General features: G+C 42.4%; 1 protein-coding gene across 5 annotated transcripts; it reads right to left on the reverse strand.

Annotated features, from left to right (window-relative positions):
- Nucleotides 1-306: 306 nt before the first annotated feature.
- On the reverse strand, nucleotides 307-19,149 carry SERPINC1 (serpin family C member 1). Of its 5 annotated transcripts, none has more exons than XM_068986537.1 (7): nucleotides 19,002-19,149; nucleotides 16,732-17,101; nucleotides 15,856-16,071; nucleotides 6,995-7,111; nucleotides 4,505-4,895; nucleotides 3,303-3,367; nucleotides 307-668 (listed from the first exon to the last, which is right to left on the reverse strand). In XM_068986537.1, the coding sequence occupies exons 1-7, from the start codon at nucleotides 19,040-19,042 to the stop codon at nucleotides 492-494; spliced, it is 1,377 nt and encodes a 458-aa protein (XP_068842638.1). In that variant the 5' UTR covers nucleotides 19,043-19,149; the 3' UTR covers nucleotides 307-491. The 5 variants fall into 5 exon arrangements, with proteins under 5 accessions (XP_068842638.1, XP_068842642.1, XP_068842640.1 ...); XM_068986539.1 differs by having other exon boundaries at nucleotides 327-668; nucleotides 4,505-4,838; nucleotides 6,974-7,111; XM_068986536.1 differs by having other exon boundaries at nucleotides 357-668; nucleotides 6,974-7,111.
- Nucleotides 19,150-22,182: the final 3,033 nt, after the last annotated feature.

Raw genomic sequence — 22,182 nt, forward strand, 5'->3', positions numbered from 1 at the left:
TATTAATGTATACTTGAAATTCTGTTTGTATAAAAATACATTTTCCTCTTTATTTTAACACTGTGTAAAAGAACATTATGCATGTGAGTGGTTTGAGAATTAAATGATTTAATATTCATATTTGCATCTCTTGTCTCTTCTGTGTAGAGATTAATTCTTTTTAAATTTTTGGATTTTTTTTTTTTTTTAGTATTAAGGGATTATCTAGATTTCAAGCTCGCCCTGCCCTCTCAAGATGCCTACTATCTTTCAAGATGAAGTAGTAACATAACTCCCTCCTTCACTTTCTTGACCCAGATGTGTTCACCAGTAGAGAAAAGTTGAAAGCCTCATTACACCAAATGCCCAGCAGCATCTCTATCCATTTCTCCTTTCCTTGCCTTCATTTCAGATGGCAAAGTCCATTCATAATTGTCAGATATGGGAATAGTTGTATTTATTTTTACTTGTATTCACAAACCAAAATAGGAAGAAATACAAAGGATAACATTTTAATTAACACAAGGGTTGGCAACTCTGCCCATGAATATAATAGTGTTTAGAGCAACTTCCCTGATGAGAACCAGGAAGGGCCTATTGGCCTGGAAGGTCACCCTGTTCAGGTTCAGCGAACGACCAGCGATGCTAATGAAGGTACTTGCTGCAGCTTCACTGCCTTCCTCATTTACCTGCAGGTCAAATGGGAAACAAACTGCCACATTAGCTACTCTGCAGCTCATTACAAGCAGGTACATCATCCATGGACGCAGCAATTCCTCAAAAATGCCATTTATTTTTCAGTTGATACGAGTTAGGTTGGATCCCCTCTGTAACCTTAATTTTAGTCTTTGTTTCATCCACTGAATACTGATGTAAGACTTGTGTTCATCCAAGCCTTGTGCTGAAAGTAAGTGCCAGGGTCCATTCAGATACTCTCTGAACCAGAAATCTGGATGTACACAAAGTTGTCACATTTCTGGCTGGCAATGTTGTACATGATACTGAACTCTATACTAAAAGACTATTGACTCAAAATTAGAGCACGATAGTTGAGACAGTTCCACTCTGGATCATCAAGATCCTAGATAGAACTACTGTAAACAGCCACTCAGGAGCTAGGGCCTGTGAAAAGAGGAGGGTCCTCTGGCTGGATGAGATGAATATTTCTTGGAGTAATAGATTGAAAGGATGGTGTTGGAACTTACTGGTAAGTAGAACTGCCGCAGATCTGGAGGGAGATGGGAGATACCTTTAGAAATTTTGCTTGGGCACCTAGAATGTTACTAAAACTCTGTCCCTGCCTCTAAGAAAAGCATTTCAGACCCCTGAGCTTTGAGAGAACCTGGTTGATGATTTCCCCTTCTTCATTCCTTACCACCTCTCCCTTCTACACACGCTATCTAATTCATGATCATTTTAGCACTAAGAGCAGACGAGCTTTTGTAAGCCCAGGGCCCTTTTACTCAAATCAGATTCTGGTTTTCAGTCGCTTCTCAGGAGACAGTCAATTAGGGTCCTTGTGTATAGGGTTCCCAAGAGCCATGGAGGAACCTTGCATCATTGTTTAGTGGGCTCAGGTGGACAAAATGAAACTGAACTTTTGCTTCTTGATAGTAACTCAAGACCCTCGTGGAGGTCTGAGTTGACCACTTCCATTATGGGGTCCGTGGAAGAAGATTCTCAGTCATAGTTAAAATCCTGAGGACTCATCTTCTCTTGCAGTCTAAATGTTATTTCTTCCATAATCAGTACGGCTTTAGTGTTGTTTTCACTTCCAAAATCATTAATCCAGTATTCATGTAAAATCCCCTGTCCTGACATCAGTATCTTTTAAGATCTATATCTTTCTACTCTTGCTTTGGTCCTACAGGTCTCTATTGCTGTACAGAACATAGTCCCGCATTGAGGATTTTATTGCCTAGCCCATTGCCTTTCTAACCTAACTCCTGCTATTGTGTGACCTAGACAATTAAAATATCTTGGTAGGAGACCCATTCAATACTCTAAACTTCCATTTCTTTCATCTCATTGAACCCAGTGAGCATTGCCTTCACTTCAGCAAACCAGTGCATGGCTGCACTTTGAACTTGCCATCTCTCAGAACATCTTGACCTCTGAAATTATAATTACATTATCCTCTCAGTCTACAACCTTTTTTTTTTCTTCAAACTATCACATTTCCTCACTCCCATTACAATTACTCTGGCTTTTTCCTGTCCCTTGATCCTTCCACTTTCCTCCTAATGACATATTTCCCACTGAGCTTGGACTTTGCAACTATATTTACTGGCACCATGCTCTGAAATGTTTCTCTTCGACTACAATCTCCTCTTTGAGATTCCTAAATTTTATGACCTCTAACATTGGCCTATCACATTTCCCTCATAGCCTGGGTCCCCCCAAAGAAAGGTCTACATAAGTGGTTCGCAAACCTGGATGGTTTCCTTGAGGAGCTTTGTAAATATACAGATGCTCAGACCTTGAGTCAAGCTCTCTAGATAACTAATGCTATTGATCCATAGTTCAGTATTTGTTTGAGAGCCAGAAGTTCTATAGGGCTTTACACAGCTCTTACTCCAGTAAAGGTTTCCATGGGCATCTTAGTTGGGGCAACACTGGGTTAAACAATATTGAACCATTTTCTTCACTGTGGAACTGCTCAGACATCAACACTCCAATGTGCATTGATTTTCTGTTAATTTCCCTAGAAGAGGATATACATTTATTTGACCACCTAACTTTTTATTATCTGCAGTGTAGTCTAGAGTTCTAGTCTTCTGGAACACATTGTAGGACTCCTTTCTTACTTTCCATTTGCTCTTCAATCATTACAATTAGGATGTGCCCCCTCTACACTGTCCAGATGCCTCAGGGAAAAGTCACCTACGATCACTTTTCAGTCTTCTTACTAGATGCTTTCCATTTTCTTAAAACTCCTTCCTGGGTTTCCATGAGCTCATCCTCTCTTGTTTCTCCTTTGAATGCCTTTGCTGGCTGCTTTTCCAGTATCACCTTCACCTTAATGTCTGTGTTCCCAGGAGAGGGAGCAGATGGAGGGTGGAACAGTTAGACCACGAGGGCTTCAAGTTAGAGTTATGTTGTAGAGGAGGGCACTATAGACTTGGGGTTTGAGGGACCTGGAAACATGCCTTTTATCACAGTTGTCACCTGCTGTTCAAACATCTGCTGTCTACACGTAAGAGCCAATGAAGGAATGACTCCAGAGTTACTCATCATATGAGATACTGATGTATCGAATAATAAAGCAGCATGGTAACAAAAAAGCAAGCATAAGAAGAGAGAGCGGAGACAGGTGTACTTACCTCAAGAAATGCCTTGTGGAATGCATCTGAGACATAGAGGTCGTTTCGACCTTCTGCAACAATACCTAGAAGGAAGACCAGAGAAACATCTGTGAAATGGGAGAAAGTTGGCTTCAATCCACAGAGAGAAATTCAATTTGGATTAAGAGGTCCTTTGGGACTTTTAGAAAAACAGAAATCCTGGACCCTCACCTAATGATACCCTCAAAATAAATACACGTTAAAAATAATAAAATACTTTGGGTTTATTCAGCCTGGTTCCTGTGAAGTTAATCTGGTGCTTTAGCTTATGGGGGGTTGGCGGTTGAGGCTGAGGACTCTGTTCTTAAAGAAATGCTCACTCTATCTAGTAGGATTGTCTTTCCTTCCAGGGTGACAACACCTTGAAGAAAGGGTGTGGTTCTGAGACCTAGTTTAAAGACAGCCCATTACACATGAATCCACTTAACTAATGTTGTAAACTTCTTTTTAAAAATGAGATATTTAAATGGCAATCCACTCCAGTAATCTTGCCTGGAAAATTCCATGGACTGAGGAGCCTGGTAGGCTACAGTCCATGGGGTTGCAAAGAGTCAGACACGACTGAGCAACTTCACTTTCACTGAGACCTAGTTTAAAGACAGCCCATTACACATGAATCCACTTAACTAATGTTGTAAACTTCTTTTTAAAAATGAGATATTTTAATGCATATTTTTCAAGGATGGTGTGTTGGAAGAACCACACCAACTTAACAATATTATCAGAGAATCACAACTGGGAAGGCTTGACTGCCTCTGTCCATGTCACCTTAGAAAACACAGAAGCCCTTTAGAATATCAGGAAAGGCTGTTAAATGTCAGCTACACCTCTTTGGTGGGACTCGGATGTCCTTGGCTCTTAATCCTAGCTGTCTCTTTGCTCTGAACTCTGGTGGTTTTCAAGTTCCTCTCTACCTGGTCCCACCTCTTCTATGTGTTACAGATTCCAAAGTTTCCAGTGCCAGCTGGGCCCATGGAGATCCAAGAGCCAGCTTCCCCTGGTACACAGGGGAGAACTGACTGATCCCTTGAGAGGGAAGGGATTCCCCTGAGTTGGCAGTAGGACTTGGATTCGAATCCAGGTGTCTGGACTCCCTCTCGTCTACTCCATCCCCATCTCTTCCACCTTTGGTCAGACAACTCTGAGGGCAGAGAGAAGAGGAAAGCCCTTTCTGCCCTCACCCGGGAGCCTGGACTTCTCAGGACTGAACAGGTCTTCGAGGCCCATGTCTTGCAGCTGCTCCTTCACGCTGAAGCTGTCCTCGATGCGGAAGTGGGGCATGTGGACCACCAGCAGTGTCTCTGTCAGCTCATCCAGCCACTCCTGCAGCATGTCTGGGGTGAGCTCCCGTTCCACCTTGGCCAGGGGCTTCTCCAGCTTGGGCAGGATGAGCACCATGGTGATGTCATCACCCTTGAAGGGCAACTCGAGCACCTGGGTGCCTTCTGCCACTCTCCGATAGCGGAACTTGCCTTCCTGGTACATCATGGGTACTGAACATGACTCCCCGTCAGCCTTGTAGAACAGCTCCTTCTTTGTGTTCTCGGGACTGAACTTTGACTTCCACAGGCCCTGGAGGAAGACACCAGGTGGGAGACTCACAAAGCAAGAAGACCAGAAACATCCGTAGGAGAATGCTGACATGAAAAACAGTCACAATGTTTTATTACATTATAAAAGTGAAGTCGCTCAGTCGTGAATGACTCTTTGTGACCCCATGGACTGTAGCCTACCAGACTCCTCCATCCATGGAATTTTTCAGGCCAAAGTACTGGAGTGGGTTGCCATTTCCTTCTCCAGGCTATCTTCCTGATTCAAGGATTGAACCCAGGTCTCCCTCACTGCAGACACTTTATCATCTGAGCCACCAGGGATGACCATGGAAGTGCAATTTTTAAGAACAAAGACCTGGAGGGATGTGCATAAGAAGGCTTTTTAATACTGACTGTGTCAGAGTGACAGAATCATGAGTGGGTTTTTTTTTCAATGAATTTTCTGTATTTTCTAGATTTTCAGCAATGACTATTTGCTTTTATAACAAGAAAAACATAAAAACAAAAATAACCTACTGGCCTCTTGGCAAATCTCTTCTGAAGTTTAAATCTAATTGCCTTTTGCCTTCTGCCTTCTGCCTCCCACCAGCCTCCTTCCCAAAGACCATCCTCCAAAATGCTGGGCTTTCTCCCTGATAAATAAAGCCAGACAAAGGTAGTAACTCCAGGGGGTCATCTGGGAGTCCTGCCAGGCAAAGAGTGAGGCCTGGCCAACTTCCTGTTCAAAGAAGGAAGGGATACAAGATACTGCTTTGACTTTTCCAAGTTGTAGTTAGCATTCCTTGTCATCTTCTGGCTCTTTGATTTGGAGACAAGTCACTTAACTCTTTCAGTGGTGGTTCTTTGCTTGTAAAATTAGGAGCTGGTTATCCCTAATATTTGTAGGATGCTTATTGTGTGCCAGTCGCCACTCCAGGCATTTTGTATGCATTGACTTAATCCCCTCAGTAACCCTGTGAGGCAGATGTATCATTGTTACCACTTTATAGATGCAGAAACTGGGACACAGAAAGGTCTTAAGTAACTCAAGTTTGCAGTCAGAAGTGGAAGAGTCAGAATTTAAACTAAGTAATCTGTCTGAGCAGCTCAAGTTCTCATTTGTGATGTCATGAGATTCAGGAGGCAAAGTGTTTCATAAACAGCAAAGGGCAGTCAGTACACATTGTAGAAATGCAACCTACTGCATTCTTGGCATGAGGGAACCCCCAAGCAACAAAGCAATTGGCAATAGCGGTGACGGGCTAACCCCCCGGCCCAGTCGGAGAGGACACATCTAGAGCTTGACCCGTGAGGGCACAGTTCAACCTGCGTTAAGCTGGTGGGCCTCCTGAGTGTCAGTGCTCTGTGTATTCCCACCACCCTCTCCCCTCATCCTTTTCCCTAAATGTAATCAAGTTGGAACAATCTTCAGAACTTGACTCTCTGAGAAAGACAAAGCCATCTGCATGATCATGTCATAAGGCCTCTGCAAAATTTGCGGTTAGTCTGGTACCAGGAGGTTCAGAAGCTTCAGGCAAGAGGAATTTTGAGATGCTACAGAAGCTGCTCTAGATGATGGAGAAAACCTCATCACTGAGGATTATCTATAGACTCTGTCATTTTGTTCCAGATTTCAAAATGAAGTTAATTGGACAGAAGAAATCATCACATACTCATGAGAATTTATTACCATGCACACCTTGCTGTTGAGCATGCTGGTCTATGAATGTGTACACTCTGCCTTGGGCCCAGAGACATTACCAGGCCCCCTTTGAACCTCAGTTCAGCAACCACAGCCCTAGACATGACTCTAGACTCAGCAAATTTGTATTTATGCCCAGACCACGCATGTACTATTTCTCAAAATGATCTGCCTACACATGCCCAATGGTATGAAGGAGAGTGAGCTGGAGGGAAATATGTCATCCCTGAGGTCTCTCCAGGGTCATTTTCTTTTATTTTTTTTTGCATTTATTTTTTATATATATTTATTTTTAATTGGAGAATAATTGGTTTACAATATTGTGTTAGTTTCTGCCATACATCAACACGCATCAGCCATAAGTATATATATGTCCCCTCCCTCTTGAGCCTCCCTCCAGCGCCATTTTTGAGTACCTTGAAGTAAATGGTGTTGACTAGCACCAGGACAGTGAACTCATCGATGGCTTGTGGGGGAATGACATCAGTGATACGCCCTTCAGTCTTATTGGATATCCATTGGTTGATAGTCAATCTGGACTGCTCTGCATTTCCCTGAGGAGAACAGGAAACAAACCTACCCAACTGTGCTATTCAATTGGCTTCTCCATCTCCCCATGGAGAATTTTATTTAGTCCATCATCCCTCCACTCTTTCCCACCATTTTGTTAAATCATCACTCTAATCCAGATTGGAGAAACCACACATATCTAGCATACTGTCGTGGGTCTTCCATAGAGTTAATAAATATTAACAGAAGAAAGAGAAAGAAAGGAAAGAAAAAGAGGAAGAAATAAAGAAACAGAAGAAGAGAAAAATCGTCTGGAAAAAGAAAACAAAATATTATCTTCATGACTTTGGAAACCTGATCTCTTATGAGTATTCATGAGATGATGTGTTCTCTGGGAAGCCAAGGAGTGATGCAGGAGGTGCAGGGGGCATAGGAGAGATGCCCATGTGATCCAAAAAGTTTGAGAAATACCTTTTCAATAAAATCAGTAGACTTCTTTGTTGCAGGACTTTTTTTTTGTTTAAGTAAGTCTGTTTATTGAAAGGATCTAAAAATAGTAGTAACGCTTTCAACATTTAACAAACTTTCAAGATAGTAGTAAGATGAGACATTAAAAATTTACTTCAGAGGAGCATAAAGATGGCGGAGGAATAGGACGGGAAGACCACTTTCTCCCTCACAAATTCCTCAAAAGAACATTTCAACGCTGAGCAAACTCCACAAAACAACCTCTGTAGGCTGGCAGAGGACAGCAGGCAACCAGAAAAGCCGACCATTGTCTTCAAAAACAGGTAGGAAAAAATATAAAAGACGAAAAAGGAGACAAAGGAGGTGGGGAGGGAACTCCGTCCCGGGAAGGGAAGCCCGTCCCGGGAAGGGAATTTTAAGAAGAGAGGTTTCCAAACACCAGGAAACACTCTCCCTGCCGAGTCTGTGGCGAGTCTTGGAAACCCAGAGGGCAACATAACAGGAAGGAAAAATAAAGAAATAATTAAGACCAAGAGATTACAAGCCCAACAGTAACTCCCCCAGCGGAAAAGCAGCACAGACGCCTGCATCCGCCATTGGGAAGTGGGGGCAGGGCAGGGACGCGCGGGAGGCGCGGGCTGCAGTGCTTTGTAAGAATCGGGCAGGAACGCCCCACGCGCAACCAGAACGATCTAACTTGCGCTAGCAAACCAGACTGTGTGATAGCTACCGCACGAAAAGCTCGAACATAAGACACCGCCAGGACTGAGCACAGAACAAAGGACGGAACGGAAAAAGCCGGCTGCAGACCATCCCCCGCTGGGGACAGGCAGCCAGAGCCGTAAGGACTGGAAAGGGGCAATTGCAGACCCGGAGAGACTTTACTTACCTAACTGCAAGCGGGCTTCTTTGCTAAGACTTCTGGGGGTGCTGGACAGTCACAATCTGCCTCACGGGGGACGCCAGCGGTCCACCGAGAAAGTTGAGCAGCAGCGACAGAAAAGGTGACAAGCCGCAGCGATCACGCTCGCCAAACTCCTGAGCTACTCGGACCTGGGAAGGGCACAAAGCGCAGTCCCAGCCGAATCTGTGCCTCTGAGGGCTGCCTGAGCGCCAAACATGAGCGGCTTGGACTGGGAAGTGCACGCAGCCTAGGGCCGGCCCCAGACGGTTCCCGGCTGTGCATCGTAGAGCCGGAGCGGTTTGTGCGCTGCGAGAAGGGACAGGTCAAGCGGGGCTGTGACACTGTGAGCACACGACAGCGCTATTTGTTTGCGGCATCCCCCCTCCCCACAGCACGACTGAATTAGTGAGCCTGAAAAACCAGCAAACGGAAGAAGTTAAACAGAGGGAACCACCTTGGAAGTGATCCCACACGGCCCAAAACATCAGAGAAGAGCCAGATATATTTTTACTATTTTAAAAATCATTCCTTTTTTTTTTTCTTTTTTTTTCCTAACCTTTTTTTTTAATTGTTAAGTCTTCTATTTCTCCTCTAATTTTTATTACTGTAACCTATTATTACTATTTTTTTAAAAAAAAAAGACTTTTTTTTTTTTTTTTTAAGGCAAACACCATATATAGCCTTTGGATGGTTGTTGGTGGGGTTTTTTTTGTTTGTTTGTTTTGTTTTTTTGTTTGCTTGTTTTTTTTAATAATTCTTGGGTTTTTTCTTTCTTTCTTTCCTGCTTTTTCCTTCTGCTTCTTTTCTTTAATATTGTATTTTTGAAAATCCAACCTCTACTCTAGATTTTTAACCTTTGCTCTTAGGTTTTTGTTGTCAATTATGTTCATTTAAAAACCCAAACTTCACTACCCAAGTTTACCTGAGAGCGAGATTACTGGCTTGACCACTCTCTTCTCCTATGGACTCTCCTTTTTCTCCACCAGGTGGCCTCTGTCTCTTTTCTCCCCCATCTCTTCTCTATCCAACTCTGTGAATCTCTGTGTGTTCCAGACAGTGGAGAACACCTAAGGAACTGGTTACTGGCAGGATTTGTCTCTCTCCTTCTCATTCCTCTCTCTTATCCTCCTGGTCACCTCTGTCTACTTCCTCCCTCTCCTCTTCCCTGTATAACTCCGTAAATACCTGAGCGGGCCAGACTATAGAGCGCACATAAGGAAGTGACTACTGCCTAGCTTGCTCTCTCCTCTTTTGATCTCACCGCATCTCATTCCAGTTACCTCTAACTACCCCCTCCATCTTCTCTTCTCCTTGTAACTCAGTGAACCTCTCTGAGTGTCCCTCAATGTGGAGAAACTTTTCATCTTTAACCTAGATGTTTTATCATCGGTGCTGTATAGATGGAGAAGTCTAGAGGCTACTGTAAAAACTGAAGACCAGAAGCAGGAGGCTTAAATACAAAGCCTGAAAACATTAGAGAACTCTTGAATTCAGGGAACATTAAGCAATAGGAGCTCATCAAATGCCTTCATACTTACACTGAAACCAAGCTCCACCCAAGGTCCAACAAGTTCCAAAACAAGACATATCACTCAAATTCTCCAGCAACACAGGAACACTCCCCTGAGCTTGAATATACAGGCAGCTCAAAATTATTCCAAAACCTTTGACGTCTCATAACCCATCACTGGTCACTCCACTGCACTCCAGAGAGAAGAAACCCAGCTCCACCCACCAGAACTCCAACACAAGCCTCCCTAACCAGGAAACCTTGACAAGCCACCGATAGAACCCCACCCACAGTGAGGAAGCTCCATAATAAAGAGAACTCCACAAATTACCACAATATAAAAAGACCACCCCAAACGCAGCAATATAACCAAGATGAAGAGACAGAGGAATACTCAGCAGGTAAAGGAACAGGAGAGTTGCCCACCAAACCAAACAAAAGAGGAAGAATTAGGGAATCTACCTGAGAAGGAATTCCGAATATTGATAGTGAAAATGATCCAAAATCTTGAAATCAAAATGGAATCACAGATAAATAGCCTAGAGACAAAGATTGAGAAGATGCAAGAAAGGTTTAACAAGGACCTAGAAGAAATAAAAAAGAGTCAAAATATAATGAATAACGCAATAAATGAGATCAGAAACACTCTGGAGGCAACAAATAGTAGAATAACGGAGGCAGAAGATAGGATTAGTGAAATAGAAGATAGAATGGTAGAAATAAATGAATCAGAGAGGAAACAAGAAATACGAATTAAAAGAAACGAGGACAATCTCAGAGACCTCCAGGACAATATGAAACGCTCCAACATTCGAATTATAGGAGTCCCAGAAGAAGAAGACAGAAAGAAAGATCATGAGAAAATCCTTGAGGAGATAATAGTTGAAAACTTCCCTAAAATGGGGAAGGAAATAATCACCCAAGTCCAAGAAACACAGAGAGTTCCAAATAGGATAAACCCAAGGCGAAACACCCCAAGACACATATTAATTAAATTAACAAAGGTCAAACACAAAGAACAAATATTAAAAGCAGCAAGGGAAAAACAACAAATAACACACAAGGGGATTCCCATAAGGATAACAGCTGATCTTTCAATAGAAACTCTTCAGGCTAGGAGGGAATGGCAAGACATACTTAAAGTGATGAAAGACAATAACCTACAGCCCAGATTACTGTACCCAGCAAGGATCTCATTCAAATATGAAGGAGAAATCAAAAGCTTTACAGACAAGCAAAAGCTGAGAGAATTCAGCACCACCAAACCAGCTCTCCAACAAATTCTAAAGGATATTCTCTAGACAGGAAACTGAAAAGGGTGTATAAACCCGAACCCAAAACAATAAAGTAAATGGTAACGGGATCATACTTATCAATAATTACCTTAAACGTAAATGGGTTGAACGCCCCAACCAAAAGGCAAAGACTGGCCGAATGGATACAAAAACAAGACCCCTCTATATGCTGCTTACAAGAGACCCACCTCAAAACAAGGGACACATATAGACTGAAAGTGAAGGGCTGGAATAAGATATACCACGCAAATAGAGACCAAAAGAAAGCAGGAGTGGCAATACTCATATCTGATAAAATAGACTTTAAAACAAAGGCTGTGAAAAGAGACAAAGAAGGCCACTACATAATGATCAAAGGATCAATCCAAGAAGAAGATATAACAATTATAAATATATATGCACCCAATATAGGAGCACCGATATATATAAGACAAATGCTAACAAGTATGAAAGGGGAAATCAACAATAACACAATAATAGTGGGAGACTTTAATACCCCACTCACACCTATGGACAGATCAACTAAACAGAAAATTAACAAAGAAACGCAAACTTTAAATGATACATTAGATCAATTAGACCTAATTGATATCTATAGGACATTTCACCCCAAAACAATGAATTTCACCTTTTTTTCAAGTGCTCATGGAACCTTCTCCAGGATAGATCACATCCTGGGCCATAAATCTAAACTTGATAAATTCAAAAAAATCGAAATCATTCCAAGCATCTTTTCTGACCATAATGCATTAAGATTAGATCTCAATTACAGGAGAAAAACTACTAAAAATTCCAACATATGGAGGTTGAACAACACACTTCTGAATAACCAACAAATCACAGAAGAAATCAAAAAAGAAATCAAAATATGCATAGAAACTAATGAAAATGAAAACACAACAACCCAAAACCTGTGGGACACTATAAAAGCAGTGCTAAGAGGAAAGTTCATAGCAATACAGGCATACCTCAAGAAACAAGAAAAAAGTCAAATAAATAACCTAACTCTACAACTAAAGCAACTAGAAAAGGAAGAATTGGAGAACCCCAGAGTTAGTAGAAGGAAAGAAATCTTAAAAATTAGGGCAGAAATAAATGCTAAAGAAACAAAAGAGACCATAGCAAAAATCAACAAGGCCAAAAGCTGGTTCTTTGAAAGGATAGATAAAATTGACAAACCACTAGCCAGACTCATCAAGAAGCAAAGAGAGAAAAATCAAATCAATAAAATTAGAAATGAAAATGGAGAGATCACAACAGACAACACAGAAATACAAAAGATCATAAGAGACTACTATCAGCAGTTGTATGCCAATAAAATGGACAATGTGGAAGAAATGGACAAATTCTTAGAAAAGTACAATTTTCCAAAACTGAACCAGGAAGAAATAGAAAATCTTAACAAACCCATCACCAGCACGGAAATTGAAACTGTAATCAAAAATCTTCCAGCAAACAAAAGCCCAGGTCCAGACGGCTTCACAGCTGAATTCTACCAAAAATTTCGAGAAGAGCTAACACCTATCCTACTCAAACTCTTCCAGAAAATTGCAGAGGAAGGTAAACTTCCAAACTCATTCTATGAGGCCACCATCACCCTAATACCAAAACCTGACAAAGATGTCACAAAAAAAGAAAACTACAGGCCAGTATCACTGATGAACATAGATGCAAAAATCCTCAACAAAATTCTAGCAATCAGAATCCAACAACATATTAAAAAGATCATACACCATGACCAAGTGGGCTTTATCCCAGGGATGCAAGGATTCTTCAATATCCGCAAATCAATCAATGTAATTCACCACATTAACAAATTGAAAAATAAAAACCATATGATTATCTCAATAGATGCAGAGAAGGCCTTTGACAAAATTCAACATCCATTTATGATAAAAACTCTCCAGAAAGCAGGAATAGAAGGAACATACCTCAACATAATAAAAGCTATATATGACAAACCCACAGCAAACATTATCCTTAATGGTGAAAAATTGAAAGCATTTCCCCTAAAGTCAGGAACAAGACAAGGGTGTCCACTTTCACCGCTACTATTCAACATAGTTCTGGAAGTTTTGGCCACAGCAATCAGAGCAGAAAAAGAAATAAAAGGAATCCAAATTGGAAAAGAAGAAGTAAAACTCTCACTGTTTGCAGATGACATGATCCTCTACATGGAAAACCCTAAAGACTCCACCAGAAAATTACTAGAGCTCATCAATGAATACAGTAAAGTTGCAGGATATAAAATCAACACACAGAAATCCCTTGCATTCCTATACACTAATAATGAGAAAGTAGAAAAAGAAATTAAGGAAACAATTCCATTCACCATTGCAACAAAAAGAATAAAATACTTAGGAATATATCTACCCAAAGAAACTAAAGACCTATATATAGAAAACTATAAAACACTGATGAAAGAAATCAAAGAGGACACTAATAGATGGAGAAATATACCATGTTCATGGGTTGGAAGAATCAATATAGTGAAAATGAGTATACTACCCAAAGCAATTTACAAATTCAACGCAATCCCTATCAAGCTACCAGCCATATTTTTCACAGAACTAGAACAAATAATTTCAAGATTTATATGGAAATACAAAAAACCTCGAATAGCCAAAGCAATCTTGAGAAAGAAGAATGGAACTGGAGGAATCAACTTGCCTGACTTCAGGCTCTACTACAAAGCCACAGTCATCAAAACAGTATGGTACTGGCACAAAGACAGACATATAGATCAATGGAACAAAATAGAAAGCCCAGAGATAAATCCACACACATATGGACACCTTATCTTTGACAAAGGAGGCAAGAATATACAATGGAGTAAAGACCATCTCTTTAACAAGTGGTGCTGGGAAAACTGGTCAACCACTTGTAAAAGAATGAAACTAGATCACTTTCTAACACCGCACACAAAAATAAACTCAAAATGGATTAAAGATCTAAATGTAAGACCAGAAACTATAAAACTCCTAGAGGAGAATATAGGCAAAACAGTCTCAGACATAAATCACAGCAGGATCCTCTATGATCCACCTCCCAGAATTCTGGAAATAAAAGCAAAAATAAACAAATGGGATCTAATTAAAATTAAAAGCTTCTGCACAACAAAGGAAAATATACGCAAGGTGAAAAGACAGCCTTCTGAATGGGAGAAAATAATAGCAAATGAAGCAACTGACAAACAACTAATCTCAAAAATATACAAGCAACTTATGCAGCTCAATTCCAGAAAAATAAACGACCCAATCAAAAAATGGGCCAAAGAACTAAATAGACATTTCTCCAAAGAAGACATACGGATGGCTAACAAACACATGAAAAGATGCTCAACATCACTCATTATCAGAGAAATGCAAATCAAAACCACAATGAGGTACCACTTCACACCAGTCAGAATGGCTGCGATCCAAAAATCTGCAAGCAATAAATGCTGGAGAGGGTGTGGAGAAAAGGGAACCCTCCTACACTGTTGGTGGGAATGCAAACTAGTACAGCCACTATGGAGAACAGTGTGGAGATTCCTTAAAAAATTGCAAATAGATCTACCTTATGACCCAGCAATCCCACTCCTGGGCATACACACCGAGGAAACCAGAATTGAAAGAGACACATGTACCCCAATGTTCATCGCAGCACTGTTTATAATAGCCAGGACATGGAAACAACCTAGATGTCCATCAGCAGATGAATGGATAAGAAAGCTTTGGTACATGTACACAATGGAGTATTACTCAGCCGTTAAAAAGAATTCATTTGAATCAGTTCTGATGAGATGGATGAAACTGGAGCCGATTATACAGAGTGAAGTAAGCCAGAAAGAAAAACACCAATACAGTATACTAACACATATATATGGAATTTAGAAAGATGGCAATGACGACCCTGTATGCAAGACAGGAAAAAAGACACAGATGTGTATAACGGACTTTTGGACTCAGAGGGAGAGGGAGAGGGCGGGATGATTTGGGAGAATGGCATTCTATAATGTATACTATCATGTAAGAATTGAATCGCCAGTCTATGTCTGACGCAGGATACAGCATGCTTGGGGCTGGTGCATGGGGATCACCCACAGAGATGTTATGGGGAGGGAGGTGGGAGGGGGTTTCATGTTTGGGAACACATGTAAGAATTAAAGATTTTAAAATTTAATAAGAGAAAGGAAAAAAAAATAAAATAAAATAAAAAATAATAGAAAAAAAAATAGAAAAAAAAATAAAAATAAAAAAGAATACTGAGATTTAGAGAAAAAAAAAAAAAATTTACTTCAAAAACCCAAAGTTTCCTAGGTCATTCCCTGTCATGCTTTAGGAGAAATTGGTCTACAAGTGCTCTGTTGTGTGAACAAGTGACCATGTTCTGAACGCCACACTGTTACAGGATTTTTATAACTTTTTCAGAGGAGCCTCTGCAATCCATAGATAGCACTGATTTCTCAGGTTTCAAATAAGAATACATATCCCAGGAGCTCTGACTTAAAACACCTCTTCCTGCCTTCAATTAGCATAGCAGTGTTCATTAGGATCCTGCTTCCTTGTCTCTTTAACTTCTGAGTGGAGAGGAAGAACTCTGAGGTCTAGGATGACATCTGGAACTCACCTTGAAGTCCAGGGGCTGGAGCTTGGCCCCATATACCACCTCACTGATGTCCTGGTAGGTCTCATTGAAGGTAATGGATTTGTCTCCAAAAAGACGGTTGGCTGATACCAACTCAGAGGATTTATTGGCTTTTCGATAGAGTCGGCAGTTCAGTTTGGCAAAGAAAAAGTGGATCTGATCAGAAGTTTTCTCAGAGATGGTATCAAACTTAAAAACCTGTAGAAGCCAAAAGAAAATAGTGGTGGGTCTGGTGGGACAGCCTGGCTCACATGGTCAGTGAGCATCATGCCAGTCAGCCCCTGACCAGCAGTCATCAAGCACAGTGCCTGGCACAGCATAAACATTCAACTCATGCTTTCTAAAGGAATAAATGGAAAAAAAGAAGAAGAAAGGGGGGGCTTCCGTGGTGGTCTAGTGGTTAAGAATCTGCCCACCAATGCAGGAGACATGTGTCTGATCCCTGGTCTAGGAAGATTCCACAGGCTGTGGGTTAGCTAAGCCCATGCGCCACAACTACTGAGCCTGTGTGCCGCAGCTACTGAGGCCAGTGAGCGCTAGAGCCCACACACTGCAACAAGAGAAGTCGCCACAATGAGAAGCCCGAGCCCCACACGGAAGAGTATCACCCTCTCTGGGCAACTAGAGAAAAACCCACGCAGCGACAAAGACCCAGCACAGCCATAAATGAATAAATAGATAAATAAATAAAGGATTTGTTATAAAAAAAAAAAAGGGGGGGTGGTTAGGAAGGAGAGAGAGAAAAATAAACACAAAGAGCCGGGGATACTACCCAAAGTCTCTAAAGGGTGCTTAAGCACATGGATGTTCTCTTGGGAGTTCCAGCAAGGAGCTGGGCGGAAGGGCTTTGAGTTGTACCTCCATCAACTGCTTGAGTGTGTTGTTACAGGCACCCAGCTTGGTCATAGCAAAAGCTGTGGAGATACTCAGGGGTGACAGGAAAATGTTGTCATTGTTATTCTTGGAGTCTGCCAAATGCTGATAGAAGGCAGTGGCAAAGTGGGAATTGGCCTTGGACAGTTCCCAGACCCGCCGATTGGTGGCCCCAGGGATCTTCTGCTCTGAGCCCTCTCCCTCAGTTGCCTTCTTCTCTGGGGAACGGTAAATACACATGGGATTCACAGGAATGTCCCGAGGTTTGGCTGTGCAGATGTCCTCCACAGGGCTCCGATGACAGGTCACGCAGCCCCAGAGGCCAATGAGCAGCAAAGGGAGAAGACATATGCTCCTATAGGGGGACAGAAAGCTGAGTTAAGCTGGGCGGAGAAATCCCCTCCCACTGTCCACCACAGATTTACCCTAGTAGACCACTAGCCCACACTGTGTGCCCAGAAGGAGGGCTAACACCTTTGAAAAGTACAAGGGCCCAGGACAAGTTCAGTCCTGGACTCCTTACCCTGGACACAGTCCTGTTGAAATTAGAGTCAACTGTTGGAATAACGATGTTATTAGAAGTCTTGTGTGCTCAAGGCCTCATGCTGGAAGAAATAAAGAATGGGAAGTTTCGAACTGTGAACTGGACCATGCATACATGAAAAATGGCAGGGAATTTCAGTGCCCAGTGAAAACTTAAATCAGTTGGAGGAGCCATTAACAGAAGCTATTTAGGGAAGGGATTTAACCTGGATGTTAAAGGACTGGGAAGACTGATTTACAGCAACACCAGAGGGCTAAGAAGGAATGCCTGGGGCAAAACTACAATGTCTGTGCTGAAAACTCTGAAATCTCTAGCTCCAGTCCTAATCTTTCCACTGAGTTCCAGACCAGTTGTTTGCTGGACAATTCCACCTGGATGTCCTCTTGATCCCTTAGTGAAATACAAATAAACTGAACTTGTCTCTCTCTCACCCATACACCTGCTTCTCCTATGTCCCCCAGCTCAGCAAATGGGACCTTCAGGTACCCTGTCATCCAATCTAGGGACCTGGGAGCCATCAAGGATTTCTCCCTCTCTCCCTTCTCAATAGTCAGACCCTAGATTCTATGCATTCTGTTTTCTTGTTCTCTCGCTGCCTTAGAGCAGGTCTTCATCATTTTCTGTTGCCTGGAAATTTTAGTAACTTCCAAAGTGTGTTCACTAAAGTAAATAAAACCAGTCTTCCAAAAAAAAAAAAAAAAAGATATCATGAAATTGACAAACTAGGAAAATCGGGACACGCAATTAAGTAAACAAAGTGATAAACTCTATTATAGTGTTTTTATAGATAAGACATGAGGGGCCAGACATCTTCCCGCAGCAGAAAAAGACAAGACATGTAGGTAGTGTAGAAAGGACTCGCCAGAGTGGTCTTCCGGACAAGTGTGGGGCTGGCTGGAATCTGGGGGCAGCTGAGGGGTACTTGGTTTCTTGCATGATCTGAAGTCAACCCTGAAGTCTTTTTAAGAACAGAGGCACTGAGTGGGGAGCGGAAGTGCTGAGGGAGCTGTGGAAGACAGGGTGAGGAAGCAGGGAGAAACTTGCCATTCATCATCTCCCCAGCTGGCTCGCCTGTTTCCCATATTGTCCCTCAGCTACCTTTAGAAATACAAGCGGAGGCTGAGGGGGCCCTGGGAGCTCTGTTAAGCACAAAGAAAAACCAAGGTGATCAAGCCAGAGCCTCAGTTTTAGCTTCCTGTTAAAAAAAAAAAAAAGGAAGGAATGTGTATGATGTTAAGAGATACGATCCTTTGTCAAAGGTCACTGAGACCTTGGGAGGGAGTGGGGGTTGTGATGGGAAAGGTGGAGGGGGGGCAGGGCGGAATTGGGTGGAAGGAGGAGCACAAAGTGAGTTAGGAGGTCCTCAGGCATTACATTCTCCCTCTTTCCAGATATACGGCAGGCCCAGCGCCTCCCCTCGGAGTGTCTCCTGGGCTGCTGGGAGGGCTGCTGCAGAGCAGCGTCTCTTCTGAGGGAACACATCCCCCGTTTCTTGGGTTGGGAATCCAAGGTGTGGCTTAGAGAAAGGCCTTATCCCAAGAACCAAGCGGGAGGGAGGGTACTCAGGATGACGTCTTCCAAACGAGTCTCATTATAACTACCAGGGAGAGAGGGCCCGGTCTTCTTGAAGGTGTTGAGGTCACCCCAGCAAGTCCCTCAGAGGTCAGGAAACCCAGTGAGGGAATGCGGAGGGAAAGCCCACCTCTCTTACCTTTTCCCAGTGGTGACGGTTCCTATCCCATTGGAAATCATGGTCACTAATCTTCCACAGGTCTGAGCGAGTGGAGATAGTGTGGTCTGAGGCAATCCCTCTGGACTGGTTCTTTCCTCTACATCTGACTGGGGTTCCAGAGGCTAGGGTGGGGGATGGAGCTGGTGAGGAGGGGAGGCCCGAGGTCAAAGGCTGATGACCAGCTCCCAGGGTTAAGCAAAGTGTGGAGCCCAGTGTTGGTTAATTAGTAGAGAAGTTTTAAAGTTCACTCAGGTCCAGAGAAAAAGGCCCACCTTTCTTATTCTTTTCATCTTTACTGAAAAGGAAAAGGACACATTCACAAAACTTCATCAGAAAATACCTGACAGATGAGAACTCTGTCTGCAGGAATCTTTTTGTTCCTGGTTAACCAAACTGGGAAGTAGAAAATAGTACATATTCTATATAAATAAAATAGTATTACTGTTTTACTGTATTACAGTATTACAGAATACTGGTTGCCATTCCCTTCTCCAGGGGATCTTCCTGACCCAGAGATTGAACCTAGGTCTCTGGCATTGGAGGCAGATTCTTTACCATCTGAGCCACCAGGGAAGCCCAGTATATAACTAGCCAAGTTGAATGTCCAGAAACTTCTAGCTTTCTACCTCTCAGTGCAACGCCCTCTTTCTCATAGCTTTTTAAGGAGACAGAATATAAGAGAGCTGATGTTATCTAATCAGAGGGGAAAGGAGAAATATTTTGAAACAGGCGCTACCTTCAGGCCTCTGAGAGACCATGTGCCTGTGACCCAGACAGGCTACACCTTTGCATAAAATGGCCTCATTCCCCATTCAGCCTTGAAGTGCTTTGAGAGGGACACAATAGCAGGGGCCTCAGGGTGCTGCCACAGACATTTCTTAAGGTAGAGGAGCTGGGTGAGGAATACTTAGAAACATTCTATTGGGGGATTGGGAGACAGTGTGGAGCAGGTGGAAAACAAGCTTGCAACTGCTGAAATACTTCTAAAAAGCAAACAGAATGAATTATATTTATGTATACTGTTAATTTTACTTATTTTAGTAATTGGGGAGATGAAGTCAAATTAGTGGAGGTAAAGGGCAAGGTTTATGTTTATTTCCCTCTTCCTAAATAAACCAAAAACAGTATCACGAGGATTGTTACAACTGTATTCACAGGATATAAGCCACCTTCTGTGTGATTGAAGACAGGTATTAAGTTGGTATTGTCATAGGCATTCTAAAGAGTTCTTTATTCATTAGACAGGAGAAACCTCTACCTAGACCGCAGTTGTGTCTAATTTATTTTTAAACTTTTTTGGCCGCACTGTGTGGCATGTGGGATCTTAGTTCAGGACTCGGGATTGAACTTGCACCCCTCGCATTGGAAGGCAGAGTCTATTCCCTAGACCAGTGGGGAAGTCCCTATGTCTAAGCCTTGGCTGATTTAGACTCTGGACACTATGAGGGCCTCTGTGTATGGTATGAACAGTTACAAGGAACAGTCCTAAAAAGCCCCAGAACGGTCAGAGTCTCTTGTCACTCCAGATTAAAGGCAATTGGAAAGTCTCCCGTTCAACCACTTGTCCTCAGCAAACATAGGAGCACTACCTAGACAGCAGGCACTGTTGTAGAGGCTGGGAGCTCCAGCCAGGAAGACATGCAGCAATCACATAAAGAACAAGTGTATAAAAAATAAACCTGGGACTTTCCTTCCAGTGGCTAAGATTCCATGCTCCCAATGCAGGGGGCCTGGGTTCGATCCCTGGTCAGGGAAATAGATCTCACATGCCGCAACTAAAGATTTAGCATGCTGCAATAAAAACCCCACACTGCCAAATAAAATAAAATAAACTTAAAAAAATAAAATCTGTAACATATTGTGTGTGCTTAGTTGCTCAGTCATGTCCCACTCTTTGCAACCCCATTGACTGTAGCCTGCCAGGCTACTCTGTCCATGGGGATTCCCCAGGAAAGAATACTGGATTGGGTTGCCATGCCCTCCTCCAGGGGATCTTCCCAACCCAGGGACCAAACCCAGGTCTCCCACACTGCTGGCAGGTCTTCCACAGTGCTGGCAGATTCTTTACCATCTGAGCTACCAGGGTGTCCGACTCTTTTCAACCCCATGGACTGTAGCCTACCAGGCTTCTCTGTCCATGGGATTTTCCAGGCAAGAATACTAGAGTGGGTTGCCATTTCTTTTTCCAGGAGATCTTCCCGACCCAGGAACTGAACCCGGGTCTCCCACATTGTAGGCAGACGCTTTACCGTCTGAGCCACCAGGGAAGTCCATAATAAGGGTTACAGAGGAAAATACAACAGGGCAAGGGAGTAGAAAGTGATGAGAGGAGATAGGGACCTTATTGTAGAATGGGTGGTAGGAAAGTCCTCCCTAATGAACTAACATTAAGGAAACAGAATGAAGTTGGGGTGGGGGGAGGAGGAACCACATAGTACTTTTAGGAAGAGCTTTCCACATAGAAGAAACAGGAGATAACAAACATCCTGATGTGGAATATGCAATTCAGACCTATTGTTCCAGCTTGTAGAAGTTGTGAGACTTATGCCTTGGAGGAAGGCAGACGAAGAGATGGAGCACAAGGGGTGAAGGGGGTCTGGTGAACATCTATGGGGAAAGAGATGAGGATGCAGATACCACTTGACCAGGTAATGAAGAACTATACATCAGCAACTGGGTTTAATATGTTCATTCATTCATTGAGTCATATGCTCATTTAACTAACATGTGTTTAATAAATGGCTATAGGTACCAGGCATGGTTGGTGCTGGGCCTGGGGATATGAAGATGACTTTGCTCTCCAGGAGCTCCATGCTTCACAGTAGACCCCACATATGAAGATAAACATGCCCATCAATGCTACTGGTCATCTGACTAAAGCTGGGGCAGGAGAGGGAAGATCAGGAGGTGATAATAGTGTAAGAAATTTCCAAGACTAACATACAAAGTCTTTTTATTTTAAAATAATTCTAAAGTAACAAAAAAGTTGCAAAAGTAATACAAAATATTCTTGTACATCCTTTACCCAGATTCCCCAAATATTCACACTGTTCTCATCTTACATTTGGTTTCTGTTGTTTCATACCCCTCTCTTCCTCACTCTCTCTGACTCCCCATCTCTATATTATATTTTCTATATTGTTTTAGAATAATTTGCAGA

Source organism: Capricornis sumatraensis, chromosome 14 (assembly GCF_032405125.1).
Source record: "Capricornis sumatraensis isolate serow.1 chromosome 14, serow.2, whole genome shotgun sequence".
NCBI lineage: Eukaryota > Metazoa > Chordata > Mammalia > Artiodactyla > Bovidae > Capricornis > Capricornis sumatraensis.